The sequence below is a fragment of the Neofelis nebulosa genome, chromosome 4 (assembly GCF_028018385.1).
Source record: "Neofelis nebulosa isolate mNeoNeb1 chromosome 4, mNeoNeb1.pri, whole genome shotgun sequence".
In the NCBI taxonomy this organism is placed as follows: domain Eukaryota; kingdom Metazoa; phylum Chordata; class Mammalia; order Carnivora; family Felidae; genus Neofelis; species Neofelis nebulosa.
In genome coordinates this window covers 61,160,337-61,181,502 of record NC_080785.1, presented here as the reverse complement: position 1 = coordinate 61,181,502, position 21,166 = coordinate 61,160,337, and the positions used below count along the sequence as shown (strand labels likewise).

The 21,166-nt window shown below is 33.9% G+C and overlaps 1 protein-coding gene across 1 annotated transcript in view; it reads right to left on the bottom strand.

The window, feature by feature from the left end:
* Positions 1-3,452: 3,452 nt before the first annotated feature.
* The window catches only part of MEOX2 (mesenchyme homeobox 2), a 65,711-nt gene continuing 47,997 nt past the window's right edge, over positions 3,453-21,166 (bottom strand). The window contains exons 2-3 of the mRNA XM_058724928.1: positions 20,791-20,963; positions 3,453-4,974 (exon numbers count right to left, since the gene is read on the bottom strand). Coding sequence (XP_058580911.1) covers positions 4,750-4,974; positions 20,791-20,963 — 398 coding nt within the window. The 3' untranslated portion in view covers positions 3,453-4,749. The remainder of the gene's footprint in view (positions 4,975-20,790; positions 20,964-21,166) is intronic.

Genomic DNA, 21,166 nt, shown 5'->3' with positions numbered 1-21,166 from the left:
GAAATGGACCCACAAACATATGGCCAACTAATCTTTGACAAATCAGGAAAGACTATCCAAATGGAATAAAGACAATCTCTTCAGCAAGTGGTGCTGGGAAAACTGGACAGCAACATGCAGAAGAATGAACCCGGACCACTTTCTTACACCACACACAAAAATAAACTCAAAATGGATATAAGACCTAAATGTAAGATAGGAAGGCATGAAAATCCTAGAGGAGAAAGCAGGCAAAAACCTCTTTGACTTCGGCTGTAGCAACTTCTTACTCAACAAGTCTCCAGAGGCAAGGGAACCCAAAGCAAAAATTAACTATTGGGACCTCATCAAAATAAAACTCTTCTGCACAACCAAGGAAATAATCAGCTAAACTAAAAGTCAACCAATGGAATGGGAAAAGATATTTCCAAAGACCTATCAGATAAAGGTTTAGTATTGAAAACCTAGAAAGAACTTATCAAACTCAACACCCCAAAAGCAAATAACCCAGTGAAGAAATGGGCAAAAGACATGAATAGACACTTCTCCAAACCATACATCCAAATGGCTAACAGACACATGAGAAAATGCTCAACATCACTCATCATCAGGGAAATACAAATCAAACCACAATGAGATACCACCTCACACCTATCAGAATGGCTAACATTAACAACTCAGGCAACAACAGATGTTCACGAGGATGAGGAGAAAGAGGATCTCTTGTGCACTGCTGGTGGGCATGCAAACTAGTGTAGCCACTCTGGAAAACAGTATGGAGGTTCCTCAAAAAATTAAAAATAGAACTACCCTATGATCCAGCAACTTCAGTATAGGTATTTATCCAAGGGATACAGGTGTGCTGTTTCGAAGGGACACATGTACCCCAATGTTTATAGTAGTGCTATTGACAATAGTCAAAGTATGAAAAGAGCTCAGTGTCCATCAACGGATGAATGGATAAAGAAGAGGTAAATATATACAATGGAGTATTACTCGGCAATCAAAAAGAATGAAATCTTGCCATTTGCAACTATGTGGATGGAACTGGAGGGTATTATGCTAAGTGAAATTAGTCACAGAAAGACAAATAACATATGACTTCACTCACATGAGGACTTTAAGATACAATACAGATGAACATAAGAAAAGGGAAGCAAAAATAATAGAAAAACATGGAGGCGGACAAAACAGAAGAGACTCTTAAATATGAGAGCAAACAGAGGGTTGCTAGAGGGGTTCTGTGAGGGGGATGGGTTAAATGGGTAAGAGGCATTAAAGTAGACACTTGTTGGGATGAGTACTGGGTATCATACATAGGGGATGAATAACTGGAATATATTCCTGAAATCATTGTTGCACTATATGCTAACTTGGATGTAAATTTTAAAAAATTTAAAAATTTAAAAAAACATAAAATTTTTATTTTTATAACTTAATTTTTGTATCTGCCCTTTAATCTCATCATATTATCCTAAGAAGAGCCTTTATTGAATTTTACAAGTAATTACAACATTTATTTTATGTAATCACTCAAGAGTGTATTAAAACTGTGGTTGGGGTTATTTTAAGAGCATTTAGTTCTTAAAAAAAAAAAAAAAAAAGGAAAGGAAACTCAGGTCTTAGGTCTCTGAAAAGGAAAATATAGACTGACAACCCTAGATAAATATGGGAAGTAAAGGGTAATTGGGGTCATTCAATAATGAGTTAAAAATTTGTGGATCAGCTTTTGGAAAAATTTTGTAGTGTTCATCTCTCTGAATCCTGCTGGAAAAATTGCTCTAACCATGATTCTATACTATTTTCAGAGAAAGGTATTTTCATGCTATTATAAATTTCCACAGAGCTACAAGTTCTGAGACAGAATTACATGTAATGGGCATTATGGGAAAACATACCCTGGCAAGCCAGGATCCCAGTGTAGAATAAAAACAAGTAGAGTTCTTTCAGATTTTGCTATTTCTGGGGTATTTAAACTTGATAATACATAAGAATATCTTAAATTTCCTCAGAAGATTTTAATTCTAGAATGATGTTGAGGTATTATCCAGCAAACCTATGTACAACTTTTAAGATAGAAGCATACAAAAATACTCCGAAAAGATAGCAAGTTTTAATTAAAATTAATCTAGACTGCTTGCTTATTTGTCCATATGTTGTCATTGTGCTAACATGTTCCAGCATCTTATTTGGTGATCATTTAAATTATTATGAATAAAATGATGCCTCCTTTCGGTCAGCCAGTGGTCTGTCCTGCCTGGTGATTCTTCATGGTCTCTGGAGTCAAATTTCACACATTTTAGAATAGCTTTCAACTCTCCAAGAGTCCACAATACAAATGCCTCACATTTTAACTGCCATAGATATTCAGAGTCACTTTTTCCTACTTCATTTGTCACACGAAAGTATAATTCTTATATCTTTCTATTTGGCCACAACACTTAGTTCTCTCTTTAGCTACTCCTAAGCAGTCTTTTCCTCTTATTTCTGGAAATTATTTTTCTGCCAAAATGAATTAATCTCCACTTTGTCCCTATTGAACTCAATTCGATTTATATCTTCCCACTTCTCCAATTTGTCAAGACGTTTTGAATTTAAATCTTAAAATAAGAAAGTCAGTCCACCCAAGTAGATGTCATCAGTACAAACACACTTTGTATTGACTCAAGTGATTGACAGAAGAGTGTTTGCTTCATGCCTGGAAGGTGTCAATCTGAATGGTCTTTTCCCCCCAAAGTCAATTCAGAAATACTGCTAACTGCGGTGATTACATTTATTACACAAAGGGAAAAATTTGATGCCAACAGTCTAAGTTTTTAAATTTCTTCAGTACTTTATACATACCATGCTAGACTAAGTAAATTGAGGTTAATCAAATCTATTTTGTCAGTCTCATCATTCTAAAGAAAATAAAATTAAATAAAGTTTTGGAAATTTTTACTGATGACGTTTCTCTATTTCTATTTTCAATTAATTAGTGGGGAGAGGGAGTTACTGGAGATTTCCAAATATTTTATGTTACAATATAGAACAAATAAAAAAACAGTATTATAAAGTAATCAGTAAAACTTAGGTATCCAATGTATGTGTAATCATGCATGAAACAAAATACATTAATATAATCCTAAATATTCTTACATTGGTAATGTCCATAAGAATTTGGATTAGCATATTTAGCTGATTTTCATATCAAAACTCTGGATATTTTGACGTAGAAACAATCATTGGATTCATATCTATTATATGTAAGTTTCAAAATGTATGACTGTTCCCTTTACCTCATAACAGTGAATAATACTACCTTTTCTCCTTCCTTTATCTTCAATTTCATAAAATACACACGAAATCCATTTCGCATATTCTTCAAATCAGAAAAGTGACTTAATATATACGTGTTCTTATATGCTTTTTGATTACTCCAGGATTGATTGTTTTTTTTTTTTCATAATAAACAATTTCAGAAGCCAAAAGGAAACTGTAGATGATTCATTTATTATGATCATCTGGATATATACAATGCAGATGAATTTGGAACTTTCTTAAGTGTTTACATCAAAACCTGTAACAATTTAGAAAATCACAGTAGGGAGACCAAAATTATTTACAAAGGGTCATTTATTAAACTTTTTTTTTTTTTTACAAAATACAAAGATTGTTGTTCTGCATGAATACATCATATATGAAAAAATAATGTTTTTACTGAATCTAATTTGAAGACATTCAGAATTTTATCTTCTACCAACTTGAGGAGTCAATTTTGCTTTGCAACTTGTCCAATACCATCACCAATCAAGGGAAATATTTTTCTTCTTAATTAAATCATACAACAGCTAGCATTTTCAAGAAATAAAATCAGACAAAGTCTGTCATACAAAGCTCTTTCTGCAAGTTAACTGATTTGCCTATGATCCTAGTTTTTTTTGTCAAGCTATAAGATAGGAAGAATTGAGGAGCTAGGTAAGTTTTATAATAATGTATTAGCAGCAGTTGATAGAAAATGCAACATAAGATTTGTTTTGTCTGTGGTACAAGAATATGTCCTATCAGACTCTAATGTATTTTTCTCTACTTGAACACAAGTAAGCACGTGCTGATTGTTTCTGGGATGACAAAATGCATAAACAGACAGGAAGCTGGTTCTGGTTGTCATCGTAAGTGCCTATTTTCATCAGCTAATATGAATGCATTGCTAAACTTAGTGAAGACAGGAAAATGACTTAAGGGTAATATATACAGAGTTAAAATACATTTTTTATCCACTTAAGAATGATTTCAGGCACTGTGGCTATTCAGGATAAAATGTTTCATGGTTTGTTCTCGATAGCAATTTAAGTGTCAGTGCAAGCAAAAGCAAATACCTGCCCACTGTCATACACATGACCTTGTACATCTGGAATGTTCAAAGCAAGTTCGTCTTCTGCATCTTCACTCTGGAGGCATCTTGAATTAAAAGGTCTCATAGTTTGCTCTTGATAGCAATTTAATTTTCAGTGCAAGCAAAAGCAAACATACCTACTTACTGTCACACACACGACCAACACATCTGGAACAGTCAAAGCAAGTTCACCTCCATCTTCACTGTGGAAGCATCTTTAATAAGTGGCACTTAGTATAAACCCTCTATAAATCATGAAAACAGACTGGAGATGCCTGAATTTAATAATAATTAAAAATCACTGTCATAGTCATCTCTCTGTGTAAACGATGTTTGAGTAAGGCTTGCCATCACGACATTTCTTTCCTGAGAATGGAGCTGATCCTCTCTGTGTATCATAAGTGTGCATGCTCTGAGCTGTGGTCACTGTCGTGGCTGTCTTCATTTGCTAGAGAGTCCCCTGTTTGCTGGAGGGTGGCTGCACCAATCCCCGAGAGCTCGGAAGGGAGAAGTGTTCCCTTTTTGACATTCACCAGTTCCTTTTCTCGAGCTGCAGCTCCTTGCTGCCCTCCTTTTACTCTCTTCCATTTCATGCGCCTGTTCTGGAACCAGACTTTCACCTTAACAAAGAAAAGGAACAAACAGAAGAAAGAAAAACAAGAAAGAAAATGAAATGGCTTTTTCCCCTCCTTTTCTGTCGTCAATGAAAAAATAGACAAGGACACTGTGAAGGACTGAATATGAAAATAAACCAGCACTGAATTTAACCAGATCCCATACTGATGATAGTGATTTAAACTTCCAGAAGATGCACACAAAGTACTCTATTTTGTATTTTATGACATACAGTATTAAAAAATAGATGGGAAAGAATGCTGTCATTTTGGGTTGCTCAAGGGTACTTGGCTTTATAAAGAGTTTCTATGAATCTCAGCCAATATTTTAATAGTTTTCTTGGTCAAACGTTTTTTCTTCCCAAGTCCTTTGATTTGACATCCAGCTGTCAATTCCTGAACCAATCTGAAACATACTCAGAGAGCTACTGGTGAAGCTACATCTTAAAGGACCATTCTGGGCCACTGCAGCCTGCTACTGCATTCACAAAGCTGTATGTGACCGTACCACCGGTGTGAGTTCATCTTATAAACTGTATATCATATTTTGAACTCTCTCTCTCTCTCTCTCTCTCTCTCTCTCTATATATATATATATATATATACATACAACTAAATACACGTGTATATTTCACATCAGCTTTGTAGACATAAGTTTTCCTTCTAAAATTTAATTGAATTTGCCTGATACATTAAAGATATATATATATATATATATATATATATATGGTATATGTACATATATATCATAAAACAAAAAATTAAATATACATTAAATGACCATTTATTTTCAGAACCAGAATAATATTGGCACATTTTATCTTCTTGTTTTAGAGGAACTTTATGTTCCTTTCACACTGCATTTCTCATCATTATGCATTCTTGTAAACTGTCCCTTTTACATTTCATTGATCTGTCTACTCCATTCAAAGCCTAAATTTTATGCTTATCATCTCCAATCCTTCAAATAAAACAACCAAACAACACAAAGTATTTTTCACAATATGTGACCTGAAAAAGTACTGTGTAATTTTGCTTGTCTTTTAGGTTTATCCAAATGGAATGTTTCTAACTACATGCTTCTTGATCTATCCATGTTGATTCAAGAGACTGCAGTCAGTCATTCTTTATGATTGTATACTATTCCACTGTATGAATATACCAGTTTATCCACTCTTCTGTCCATGGGCACTTGAATTCTCCCCCCCCCCCCACTTTTATAAATGATGATACTATAAACATTTTTGCATTTGTGTTCTGAGAAACATATGATCAAACTTCTCTGAGTATATATCCAGGGTTTGTATCAATGGGTCACAGGGTATATGATCATTCAACTTAACATGATAATACAGAAAAACTGTTTTCAAAATTGCATCAATTTATCCACTGCTGCCACATATACACATAGAGTCCAGAGTGTAAAAGTTGTTATTGATCCACATCTATATCAACATTTGGAGTTATCAATTTTTATCCAATATAATGACTATAAATGTTATCTTACCATCTTCCTATTTTGCATTTGCTGATTACTAACGAGTAAAGTATATTTAAAATGATGCTTAAATCTTCTTTTGTGAAATCCCTCTATATGCCGTTGACATTGAAGTCTTCTTAAATTAGTTTTATTCTTTATAGACTTTTAAAATATATTTTGAATGCTAATTTAATGCTTTGTGCTTATATGGCTGCTACTATTTTCTCTCAATTTATAGTCTTTTTCATTTCCTTAGAGTGTCTTTTGATGCTCAGAAACCCTAACGTTTAAAATACTCAAATTTAGTAGATGGAACTGGAGGGTATTATGCTAAGTGGAATTAGTCAGTCAGAGAAAGAAAAATATCATATGACTTCACTCATATGAGGACTTTAAGAGAGAAAACAGGTGAACATAAGGGAAGGGAAACAAAAATAATATAAAAACAGGGAGGGGGACAAAACAGAAGAGACTCATAAATATGGAGAACAAACTGAGGGTTACTGGAGGGGTTGTGGGGGGGGGATGAGCTAAATGGGTAAGGGGCACTAAGGAATCTACTCCTGAAATCATTGTTTCACTATATGCTAACTAATTTGGATGTAAATTAAAAAAAATAAAAAAGAAAATTAAAAAAAGAAATAAATACTCAAATTTATCATTGCTATCATTTTTATGTCTTCATTAAGAACCCTCTTTCTGCTGAAGCCATTAAGATATTTTTCTAAGTCGTCTTCTATGACATTTAAGGTTTGCATTTTACATTGAAGTGTTTAATCCATGAAGTATTGATTTTAGTATACAGTGCAAAGATCAAATTTTACTTTATTCTGTATGGGTAACAAATTGCCGCAAAACCATTAATTAAATAGTCCACCCTTTTTCTCCAGTGATCGCTATTTTAACTATGTTATAAACCAAGTTTCCATGTATGCTATAGCCTTAATTATTAAATTTCATAATAAGTCTTTATATCTGGGAGAGATAGTTGTTTTAGTCTACTTCATGAATGTTTTCAATATTATCCATTTTCATTTAAAAATTTTTTTTAATGTTTATTTCTTTTTGAGAGAGACAGAGATAGACTGCAAGTGGGGGAGGGGCAGAGAGCGAGGGAGACACAGAATCCAAAGCAGGCTCTAGGCTCTGAGCTGTCAGCACAGAGCCTGATGCGGGGCTCAAACCCACAAACTGTGAATTCACTACTTAAGCTGAAATCAGATGCTTAATGACTGAGCCACCCAGGCACCCCAGTCTCCACTTTAATTTTAGGAACAATATTAATTTCTGTAAATGCACAGTGCTAAAAAGAAGGTGAAGAGTAATATATTAAATTTCCAAAAAAAGTGTATTTATTTTAGTGGACTTCAAATTACAATACTCCATAAAAATTGGTACAATTTCCTCAGATGTTTCCACCAAAAAAAAAAAAAAAATTACCTAAGACATTTCTCAACTGCATTTTCATTGGCCTATGAGGCCATAACTGAAATTTTATATCATACATTGCTCATTCTTACTTTAATCCGTTAGGGAATTAAAAAAAAATAAGAAAATGTTGAAAAAGATTGATTAAGAACTCAGAAAAATGAAAGAAGGACTAAAAACTAGCTGATGGGGGCACTTGGCTAGCTCAGTTGGTAGAGCATGCAACTCTGATCTTGGGGTTGTGAGTTCGAGTCCCATATTGGGTATAGAGATCACTAAAAAAAAAAAAAAAAAAAAAAAAATGAGTAAACTTTAAAAACAACAACAAAAACTAGCTGATGGATGTTCAGGTGTTATTACTTAATATCAAAACGATGAGCGGTTACCTTTTATTATATACCTATTTAAGGCTAGACAACTCTACTATAGGTATGGTTTATGTAATATTTCTAATAGTCACAATTTTTCCAGATATCTTTAACATTATTCCTATTTTATAGGTGAGGAAGTTGAGATGCCGAGGTTAAGTAACTTGTTTAAGATTACACAGAGGGGAAAATGTGGTGCCAGAATTTAAATCTGGGGGTAGTTTGGCTTCAGATTGGACTTTTGTTGTTGTTGTTCCTGTTATATTTCAAACCCCTACTTTTTAAGTAGTTAGAATACAAAAGTAAAGCTTATAAAGTATGTGAACTCCATCCATATGATTACTATCATTCATGTAATTCTCCTACTCGATATAATTAGGTTTGTAAATATGACACTATTTCCTGTACTATAATTTAGGTAATTATACTACTCAATTTAATTACCTTTGCAAGCTTGACATTGCATGTTGCATTAGATCTTTTCCACATGAGTTGGGTTCTACTCCTGGCTTCACTTCTGAGTTTCTGTGTGAATTTGAGAAAATTATACTTCTCTCTGCCCCAATTTTCATATTTGTAATATTGGAATAATGAGCCTTTCAAGATTCTCCATAGGGACATTTTCTCCATGGACAATTCCAGATGGAAGAAACACATCATCATCATTGTCACCAAGAGCTGAAACATTCAGTCAAAATAATCTCGGCAGAAAATGGGAGGAATACGTTTCTTTTAAGATCTACACTTATTTCCTTTTCTGTGAGAAGGGGTACAGTAATTCTATAATAACAGTATAAAACCTGTTATGTGCAATTCTAAATGAGAAAAATGTAAGAATATGGTACTGATTTTAGAGACCGTATAGGCTATTTTGTGTTCTTTTCTATGTTACCATGTGAAATTTTGCCATTTCTTTTTTTTTAAACAGACTGATAAAAGACTTTCATAGTATTCAATGGTAGCTATATATCCATACATAAAGACACATACATGTATATATATATATATATATATATATATATATATATATATATATGTGTGTGTGTGTGTGTGTGTGTGAAAGCATTTGATAATTATACAGTAATTATTTACTATTTTCTCTAGAGGTCAGATAACATATTTGATACCAAAACTACATGAAATTAATAACAAGACAAAAACCAGCAACAAATATAGGTACATCCTATAAAAATAGAAAGGAAGAATGCAAAATATCAAAAGTCAGTGTGTCCAGATTTATTTTGTAATATACTATAAAATATTGAGGTGAAATGAAATGAGAGAAAGATTTTGGGGAAAAGCATATGTTTTTCTACTAGCATCACAGTATTAAGAGCAAATCTATAAAAGCAATCCTAGATTATAAATCGATATTTCCATTAGAATATTAATACCACAGTTTTGGGCACCTGGGTGGCTCAGTTGGTTAAGCCTCCAACTTTGGCTCAGGTCATGATCTCACGGTTTGTGGGTTTGAGCCCCGCATCAGGTTCTGTGCTGACAGCTCAGGGCCTGGAGCCTGTTTTGGATTCTGTGTCTCCTTCTCTCTCTGCCCCTCCCCACTTGTGCTCTCTCTCTCTCTCTCTCTCTCTCTCTCTGCCTCTCCAAAAATAAAATAAATGTGGAAAAAAATTTTAAAAACCACAGTTTCAAAAATAAGTAAACAATAGTTTAATTTAGTATCACTTTATAATCCAGCTTCATTGGTTGAATTGAAAAAAAAATAGCTTTTGTTTTGTTTTTTTTGTAAGTTAGCTAAAGCATAATCATTCAAATGCTTGACACTTCATTACATTTTTTTAAGTGTTCATTTACTTATTTTGAAGAAAAAAACATGAGCATGGGAGAGAGGCAGAGAGAAAGAGAGACAGAGAATCCCAAGTAGGCTACACACTGTCAGTCCAGAGCCCCACATGGGGCTCAAACTCATGAACTGTGGTGAGATCATGACCTGAGCTGAAATCAAGAGTGAGACGCTTAACCGACTGGGCAACCCAGGTACCCCCTGACATTTCATTTTTAGAGACAAATATACTATTTATTTTAATTAAAGCTTACACGTGTGTTTCATATAATAATCTGCATTTATAAACTAGACAAAGTAGAGCTAATCTCCCATTTCCTTGGTGACTTTCAAGCTCCATTTATCTATTCATTCATATACTTGATAGTACTGAATGTTAGCAACAGCTAATGTTTTAGATAAAAACTGGGTGGGGTTAGAGTGAGGAATGTACAAATAAATAAGATAAAGTCCCTAGGTATTCAGAGTCAAGAAAAGAGGCATGGTAAGTAACAGTTTACTGGCTATATACGAAACCTTTGGTATAAGGATTAGCTTCATACTTTATAGAATATCCTTAAATTGGGGTGCCAGGGTGGCTCAGTCAGTTGAGCATCAGACTCTTGATTTTGACTCAGGTCATGATCCCAAGGTAGTGGGATCTCAAGGTCCGTGTCAGGCTCCATGCTGACTGTGCAGCTTACTTAGGACACTCTCACTCAAAACAAAATGAAATGAAATGAAATAAAATAAAATAAAATAAAATAAAATAAAATAAGGAATATATGTAAACTGTTGTTCTGATTGGTATCATTGCTAATTCACTATTAAGAGATTCCCCTAATATTCCATGATATGGTATAGAACTCTACCCTTGGCTCAATGTGTCTCTCAGTTTATGCTGCCACACAATTATTATAGCAAATTCTTTCCTCTGAGAATCTCGTGCTTTTGATGTTATTGGTATCTGAAATTTTTGTCCCAGTAACATAGAGTAATACTATAGGTTCTAGGATATTGGATCAACAAACATTTTGCATACAATTAAATCTGTTCATCTTGGAGCACGATATACAAATTCTGCGAGCTTTTATTATTTTGGGGGTCCTAAGCCAATATTATATTCTGGTCTACCATTTTTCTGAAAAGTACTAGATAAATGAAGTTTTTTTTTTTTTTTTTTTTTTTGCTTTTCAAATATTCCCATTTTTAAGCTCAGATCTATGGCAAGATTCCATATAAAGCGTGTATTGTCATGTTATGTAGCATGATTAACAACTCTGATAAAAATAAATTATCAGGCCACCTGGGTGGCACAGTTGGTTAAGTGTCTGACTCTTCATTTCGGCTCATGTCATGGTCTCATGATGATGAGACTGAGCCCCGTGTCAGGCTCTGCAGTGAAACTCTCTCTCTCTCCCTATCTCTGCCCCTTCTTTGCTCATACATGCTCTCTCTGTCACTCTCTCTCAAAAATAAATAAATAAACTTAAAAAAATAATAAAATAAATTCTTTATCCCAAGAATCTGAATTATGAAAAAATAATATTATTCATGAAATCAAACCATATGAACCAAACCTTATAGACTCTTAATATCTAGGCATGCAGGTATTTTTCAAAAAATATTCATGTTAAAAAGTAACAAATATATAATAGCCTGCTGTATTATAGTAGTGAATAATTAAAGTGGTCAGTTATATACCTTACGTTTCAGAACATTTACTTATTAGGAAGAATTCTCACTTTTTATTCCTTAGTCAACAAAGTACTTAGTATTCATATTGTCTGGATGATCAAAATACTATTTAAATAAACAGGAAAGCATTTATTCCCATCTTGATTCCTTTTACTGAATAAAGCAGCAAAGAGATTTTTGCTGTGATTAATTTATTCAAATGATGTATTTCAGAATCTAGTAATAATATTTTTGTATTTAATAATACTGTGAGAATCACTGTTGCCACTTGGTAAACATTCATTTTACCTTTTTATTTAATTTATTTAGTCATTCACATTATATCCTTCTATATAAAAGTTCAAAATACCTGTCTTTTTAGGGTTCACAATATATCACAGCAGAACGCAAATGAAATATGTGTCTGCAACTGCCACACAATTTCCTAAGGTGGCCAGAGGCAAGGAGACTGAGAGAATGCTGAACTACCCAATGCTATAACCCATATTTATATAACACCATAAATACCTGCCCTTTGAAGAAACTATTGTAATACCAAACATCTGGACAAAAACGGACTATTTCAGTGACATATCTAGAGGTCTCTAAACATCTGGAATTTGTAGCTTTAATATTTCAAATGTTTTCATTAGTATCTGGGCACTTGAAATACACGGTCTAACAAACATTTGTTCACATCTTTACCATGTGAAAACATGCAAAGAATAATTTTATAAGTACAATTTTCAGATTTAATCACATTCCCTGTGATTATATTTGGTCATGGCAGCTGATCTAGTAAGCCAAGGTAAATAGGCCCTAGAAAGACTTACCCACGTAATTCAGTGGCAAAGTCAGCAGTTGAACTGAAGAATTACAACCAAGAATGCTCCATAAGGTAAGCATGAAAAATGAGGAAAAGAAAGCTTCTTTACTCTTCCTGCCTGAATAGATTTATATCTTATACAGAAAAGGAATCCCTCAGCCATTTCCAAGAAATTCATGGGAGCAACCAGTTGACTGTCCTGTTTCTACAGCCATGAAACATGGGGTTGGGAAGTGGTTGTTTGTATGTGTAGGAGGCTGAAGGGTATTAGGACATATTCCATGACTAAAGACTGAATTCTTGTTTGGAGGGCTGGTTTTGATGTTTATCCTCTATTTCAGCAATGAATCATTTCCTCGCCCTTATGATTTTCACTTTTGAAGCTCCTTTTTCTTCCCTCTTTAGAATGCTTGAGAATTAGGCTCACTAATGTAGTCATAAAACATTTACTATTTTGCGTATTTTTAAACAAACTGAATACACATCAGCTGTTGTGAGTCATAAGCAAATTATATATTCAACAACAAAAAAACTTTTTTGAGGCAACAAATGAAATTCTCCATAATAAATTATAATGTTGTGGGTATTATTACAAGCCAACAGAACATTCTCCTTTCTAAAAATGCAAACCAAAGTAGCCATTCACATGATGAGTAAAATTCTTAGAGGAGTGATTCCTTTTAATTGATTTTTTTGAGAAATGTCACTATACTAATAGATGATAACCACAATACCTTTTCTGCCATACCTAATGAAATTCAACTTAATGGTCTATTTCAATAATATTAATTTATAATCAAAATTCATTATTCCTAACCCTATTTTTCATACAGTTAAAAAACAGGTGTACCTTTGGTTATCTTAACTGTTTACCTAAGTATAGTATGACATATGACTTCTGCAAATTTGTGTGGATACTTGATATTTGACATGTGCAATCAAAACCAAATCAGGCACCTTTATCTTTTATTGTGTTAAAAAATTCCTGACTAGCAAATCTTTTCTGTATGGACTTTGTGTATTCTGAGCCACAATTGGTACTTATTTTGTTCACACCAATGAGATCAACTAGAATGACAGTATTTGTTCTCAATATTTTGCCTGATCTCTGGGATGATGTGTAACAATAGCTAGCAACATATCGCGGTCAGTATATACAATTTTGACTAACCATCTCTTCTAACCTTTATCTAATTAAGTGAAATCTATCAAATATAAATATGTGGTTTAAACATAGGAGCACACTATTTTTAACAGGATACAAGAACAGTGGGCAACTTCCTATGGTTCAATTTAATGAAATTAATATTCTATTTCTAGACATCCTTAAGTTCATTATTATAATATATATAAGCCTTCACTATACTTGTCATTTAATTTTTTAGATTTAGGAACCACCTCCTTAGAGCCAATATTATTTTAAGAATAATAGTAATTATTACTATTATATTCATATGCACTGACCACAAAAAAGTCAATAACCTTAACAACTGGAAATATTTCAACACTTGAAAAAAAAAACTGTCCAGCATAAAAAATGAGAAAGAAAAATGATAAAGAGATGTGAAGTTAAAAATCTATTCTTTTTTTTAATGTTTATTTTTGAGAGAGACAAAAAGAGAGACAGACAGACAGACAGAGGGAGGGGCAGAGAGAAAGGGAGACACAGAATCTGAAGCAGGCTCCAGGCTCCAAGCTCCAGTCTCGGAGGCCAACTTGGGGCTCAGACTCACCAACTGCGAGATCATGACCTGAGCCGAAATCAGACACTTAACCGACTGAGCCACCATGTGCCCTAGCATTACACTTTAAATGGTGATCCTGTGATGCGGTGTATGTTATGTTTCAGAATGTTATTACTGATTTACTGATCAAGTATAAATTAATACATTTGTTTCTGTATGGAATAAATTGGGAGATAAAATATAGAAATTCTGAGATTAAACAGAGAATTATCCTTATGCTTTCATTATATCAGTTGGATGAATGCTCACAGCAAGAATCATAAAGGCTCATATACGCAGGCATACATACGAATGTATGTGTATATATCCTTTATACCTATATGTATATTTCTATCTCTATTGATCTAACAGCATTTAAAACTTGATTTTTTATATATTTTCAAGGCTATTTCAATAAGGGCGGGGCTTTATTTTTCTAATATTTTTTCTATTATTTCACATTTAGATATTTATATTTGTAAACTGTTAGAAATCAATTGCTTTTTTCTCAGTCTTCTACTTTATATAGGTAGTATTTCTAAAAATTGATTTGGGAGAGAGTTAAATAATTGATTTTTTATTTATAGATCTTGCTCTCTAATCGACTCTCATTCATTACTCTTCTTATATCATAGAAGTAATGTTTTGTAGTATGTAAGATGGTTCTGATTCTGGCTTTTAGATTGTACGTTGTCAATATGCATTTCTTAGAAAAAAAACAAAACAGCAGTACTCGGGCAATACCTCTCTACATTAGAAAATAAGATTCTGTCATGTTCCACCATCGACTCCTCTACCTTATGCTTCCCGCCATTTTTTCAGTAGGAGTCAACTCATATTTAATCTTTTAAAATGGTAGACACACAATGATTTAAACAAAGAAACATCTTACTGTTACTGCAGGTGACTGTTAAATACTACCTTAAGAAATGAGAAAATGTTCTAACATCATTGGCTACACAGGTAGTCTTGAATTACCTTGAACAGATAATATGTCTGGTCATGGAGAATAATTTATTAGCTAAAAAGTGTCCCCATGAATTTACAGAAATAAACTTGCAAAGGACAGGGATTGTGTAAATTGCTGAGCAAAAGGCAAAACCACTGTTTATTTGGTACGTGGAAAATTCTCCTTCATAGTGATCCAAAAAGTCAATGCCTGTTTTGAAAATATTTGGCACTGAGCCATTTAAAGATTTATGAGTAACAAACAAAGCATAATCCTTCTCATTTCCACTAATGGAATATGACCCAACTAGGTGGGATTTTCCATTTATCTTGGCAGAGGTATCATGAATTCGGTCTGTTTATTCCAGTAATCTTTGCTAGTTTACAATTCTGCAACATTGCACCTTTGATTAGCTTTGTGAAATAAATGGATCTCCCATTTTTTCTATATTTGGCAGCCTTAGCTGTATAAAAATGTCCATTTGTCACTCCTGTTATAGTTTCATGCAGCTGCCTTCCCTCCTCTTCCCACTGTGAGATATTAAAAAATTGGCAGGAGCTTTCTCCAAGTGTGCCTGGATGGATGAAAAGGCCAGAATAAGCATGTCAAATGTAAAAATACCTTGGGACAGGAGGGTCTTTAGACTAACTGGCTCTTCAAAATATTCCACGTGGCTCTGCCAATTGAGGATTATTAGCTGTTGATTCAGAAGGGTCTATAAGAATATGTTGTAAATTAGAAACTGTAAGTTAGAAGCTGGGAGATACTGGACTGATAACTTATACAAAAAAATTATATAATTAAAAATATTTGAAGTTCAATTTTGTTCTAGTATCTCCATTTTTATTTGGCATAAAATAATTTTATTTAATGCCTATATGCTAATGCGGAATCACTTTGCAGAATGAGCCTTTTTTTTCTTCTTCTTTGGCCAGATGGAGTTCAAAGGGGATTAGAGGCTCCCCTGATCTACAGAGGCACTGCATTATGGAAGACACAAACATAAGAATCTGACTTCTTTGTGAGATTTCAGAACTATTCTTCATATAGGGGCTTGAAAATTCAAGTCCTGAGTGATATTTCAGGATTTAACATATCTTACTTTTTTCCTTAAGGGAAACCTAAGCATCAGAGTAAATCTTTATAATTACATGTATGTGACCTGTAATAAAATGTAGCAAATATATTGATTAGCGATTTATATCACTAAGCAAAGTAGGAGTATATACAAATAACTTAGCAGCTATACATATGTATATTTCATAGGCAATTATATAAAATTCTTAGATGAAAGTACATCTGAAGATTACTTCTGATTATAAAGTAAGTTTCCATTTAGGAGAAAGTTATTTCCTTAAAACAATTCTGCCCTAAATTGTTGCAGCTTATTTAATATTTATTTTTCCCTTTACATTATATACTTATGAGTTCTACCTTTGCATTTAAGTCTTGAAAAGCTTTTTTAAAGTCAAGAAAAATATTTTAAGAGACTAAAGGTTCTATTAAAGTTAAGGAAAACACTGCACAATATGGAGTTAGATATAAGTCTCAGGTTATTTTAAAGTATGAAAAGATAAATCTTGCAGAATGGAAATGAAAAAAGTGCATGTCTGTAATTAGAATAATTTTACATCTGGAAATCCTATAAAAGGAGTGTTATTTAACACTCCTATATAGTGTTAGGATATAGATTACATAGATAAACATGTATAGCATTAATACAAAATCAAAGTACTACAATTACTGTAAGACAATTAAAAGAAGACGAATGAAATGGGTTCAGTTTATAACTATATGTTTATAACTTTAAAAGCCCAACCTTGAGAAAATAAACTGAAGATATCTCACTGGGACAAGAGTGCTGGCATATTGAAGGAATATGTTTTCAGACCTTTAAGAATATCAAAATTGATGCCTGACAGCATACAATATTTTTCTGATAAACTTAGCATAGTAAAATTCATCCCACAAAACATAAATAAAGCCTTAGATTCTCAATTTAAGATACTGCATGTGCATAGAAGTCTAGGAATAAAATGAACAGCTGGCACAACCAGGAACATTCTCCCATACAACTCTGTCATTCCTCTTTTGTGACATTCAACACTCATCACAATTGTTAATACTTGTTTGATTTTTGCCCTTCCATGACTTCTAGCAGAGACTTGTCTAGCTTATTTTAGCAAGATGTAATTTCTAGCATCTAGCTCAACAAATATTTGTATTACCAAACAATTCACTATGTCTTGAATGGCAAAGATTTTTCGCCCCTCTGGTTGACACTTGTGTTTTATACTTTATGCTAGAAATACTTTCATATTTATTATGACATACAAACCTGAGTAGAAGCAAGAGAAGGTAGTTTTTGTTTTTGTTTTCTTTTTCCTTAAGCAGGCTTCATACTCAGCGTGGAGCCCAATATAGGGGTTGAACTCAGAACCCTGAGATCAAGACTTGAGCTGAGATCAACCTCAGCTTAATCAACTGAGCCACCCAGGTGCCCCGAGAAGGTAGTATTAATTTCCATTTTGTGCCTTAGGGAGATTGTTACTTGCCTAAGAATAAACAATTCCAATTAGAGAAATTTGTTCAAATTTTTATCATAATAATTCAATTTTTTCTTACTAACAAATAGTGGCCCAGTAAAGACTTAAATTTTTGTTATTGTTTTGAGTAAGAAAGTGTGCAAGCCAGGAAGGGGAACAGAGGGAATGAGAGAGAGAATCTTAAGCAGGCTCCAAGCTCAGTGTAGAGTCCGAGGCAGGGCTTGATCCCACAACCCGAGGATCATGACTTGAGTTGAAATTACAAGTCAGACACAACCAACTGAGTAATACAGGCACACCTAAAGACTTAACTTTGGGAATTTGGATTCCACACGGATACATCTCCCTTTCATATTAACTTGCAAAATTGTGAATAAAGATTTTTATAGGATAAAATTCTGTACAAAACCAAATTTAAGTTCTTTGCAAACCCAATTATATCTCAACTTATTTTTTTGCTATTTTTACCCCATAAAGGTATAGTTAGCTTGTTTTAGTAATGGCCTCCAACAAATGTTGCCTTCCTTCCATGTATCCATTCCCTTATATTGTCTCCTTCTACAGTGACACCGAGCTTGTACATTGTTGTTTTTCTTTTACTCCTGGGAATGCTTCCACCACCATTTGAAAAGTCCAAGGGAGCCTATTAGAAGAAGATGGAACCACACACAACAGAGACAAGCTGTCCCAGCTGAGGCTGTCTAGACCAACCAGCTCTTCAAACCCACCAGGTGACTACCGCTCTATGATGGATCTAGGTAAGCCCAGCAGTATAACAACCCATTTGAGCCCAGTCAAAATCCATGACCCACAAAATTGTGAGCAAATTAAATACTGTTTATTGGTTGAAGCCACTAAGATTTTTAAGTGCATTATTACATACAAAAAGCTAACTGATACAAAATTGATAGGGAGCTTTAAAAAAAAAAAAAGGCAAAGATTAAAATTGTGTGTGGGGGGGAGGGGGGGACACCTAGGTGGCTAAGTTCGTTAAGCATCCGACTTCGGTTCAGGTCATGATCTCACAGTTCATGAGTTTGAGCCCCACATTGGGCTCTGTGCTGACAGCTTGGAACCTGGAGCCTGCTTTGGATTGTGTGTGTCTCTCTCTCTGCCCCTCCCCTGCTTGTACTCTGTCTCTCTCTCAAACATAAAGATTAAAAAATATTTTTTAAAAAGTGTGTATATAATTTTGCATATAATTGCACATCACTCTTTATCAGGAATGGCAACTCATGAAGAAAACAAAATATCCAAAATACCTTCAAAATTCTCAGGCCAAATTTATAGAATTGCTTCTAAAATGAAATTATTCTAAACCAAAGGTGAAACCTCTGCTTTATAATCAAATAACCATAGATAACCACAGCTATCTCTGGAATACCAAGAAGAGAACCTTGACTTTTCTCTTGACTAAGAGAGTAGTACTGAATCCCATTATTTCTGTAGCTTGGAAGCAAATCCTCGTTCGTTTCCTCTATGTATCATATAAAACATGGTTTCTTTTTATTGAATTCAATCTCTGTATAAATACATTAACCTGTAATTCCTCCCCTCCTTTATCTGTTCCCAGTTTAAAAAAAAATGGAGAAAAAAAAAAAGATGTCTGATAATGCAGATTTTGGATTCTCCTCTCCTGCATGCCAAATGTTGTACACTTATGGGGGAAACTTTGTATGTGAAGTTCAAGAGAAGGAGAATTTTGTGCTTCACAACGTAGGCACTAGTCATAATATTTAATAAAATATAAACTGCCAATAAATAAAACCACATAAAAGTGTTTCTCTCTATATTTCCACTACCCAGAAATACCCCACCAAAAGATGAAGCACAGAAATTAGCAGAAAGAAAGCAGATGATTTAAGAAATTGGATAAAATAACTTGCTCTCCTAAGATAGTACTCATTTGTCCACACCCTGTTGGTATTTCTTTGGTTCCAATGGGATCCCTAGAGGAGGTGCACACAGTGAAAGAGGAAATGAGACTCTAGTCCTGGGAGTGCCAATCATAACTGCACTGTCCATAAAGTTGTTTGGATTTGCCTTTCAGGAATGTTTTTCTAAAGATTAGCAACTGTTGACCATCAGTAGGCTAGATTCTCCCAGGGCAAATCAGAATCCATAAAAAGAATGCACTGGAAGCACTACTGGAGCAAATAAAATTCAAGAGAAAACCTAAATTTAACTAATTAAACAGTATTTTTTAGGTTTTATCAACTGAGGTCAACAGATCATTAATAATTTCAGCGTTTTCTGAGTTGATGTCAGAATTTCTGGATTTTTGAGGCCAATATAATTTCAAAAATAGTTGGGAAATATTTACCAATAATCTGCATGCCCTTGCTCCCATCATTTCCCAGCCCCCTTGAACTTAAGTAGAACCACTGATGATTTCCGGGCCTTAGAGTATAAATGGAAGTGACATGGGTCATTTCCAGGTGAAAACATTTAAAGGTCAATGCATGAACTTCCAACTCTTTCTTACCTCCTGTGGTTAGTAAGGACACCACATGTCGAGATGCCAGAGAGTCAGACTGGGTCTGTGAGTGATAGTTTGTAATGTTGGACTTGTAAGTATGGACAGCGAGCAAATAGTGAACATTTTTGTTATGTCACTGAGGTTTGGGGGTTAATGTGTTATGGTAACAAACATAGTAAACCCTGTCCTGAGCAATAGAGGAAACTAACATGGGGTTACATGGGGTTGCCAGCTTTCTACTATACCAAATAAGGAGATTTTAAAATTTAAGCAAACAAAATTGCTCACTATATGCCATCATTATATACAAGAAATAGTATTTTAAAAACAATTACAGAATAAGGAATAATTCCTTAAACTGAATAGATATAGTTTTCCTTAAAACACTGCTATTTTATCCTGAATTTTGTCATTTTGCTGGGCCCAAATATCATGGAATAGAACACCTGTCTTCCATATGGTATTTAAGAACCACAAATCTAGATATTTCAAAAATGGCAAGAGAAGATTATTGATTCAATGCAATTAAAAATACCATAATCACAACAATATCCAACTTTACCTGTCTTTCAGTGAGATCCAAATTCACTGCTATCTCATATCGCCTCAGTCTGGTCAGGTAATTATGATGGGCAAACTCTGCTTCAAGTTCTCTGATTTGCTCTTTGGTAAAAGCTGTCCGTTCCTTCCTGGGTTTGCTATTGACTTCTGACTTATAATTTCCTTCCTGGGAATCTGAAAAAAAGAAAAAAAGTAAGAAAGAAGTAGATTTGCTTCATTCATTTAAATGCATTCAATCACAACATTCATACCAGAAGCATTTATTGAGTAACTCCTTTTTTCAGGTACTGTTAGACATGGGAAAAATAGAGCAAAGATAGTTAAGACTGATCTCACAACAGGATAAGACACACTTCTTATTTTTCAATCTACGCTCA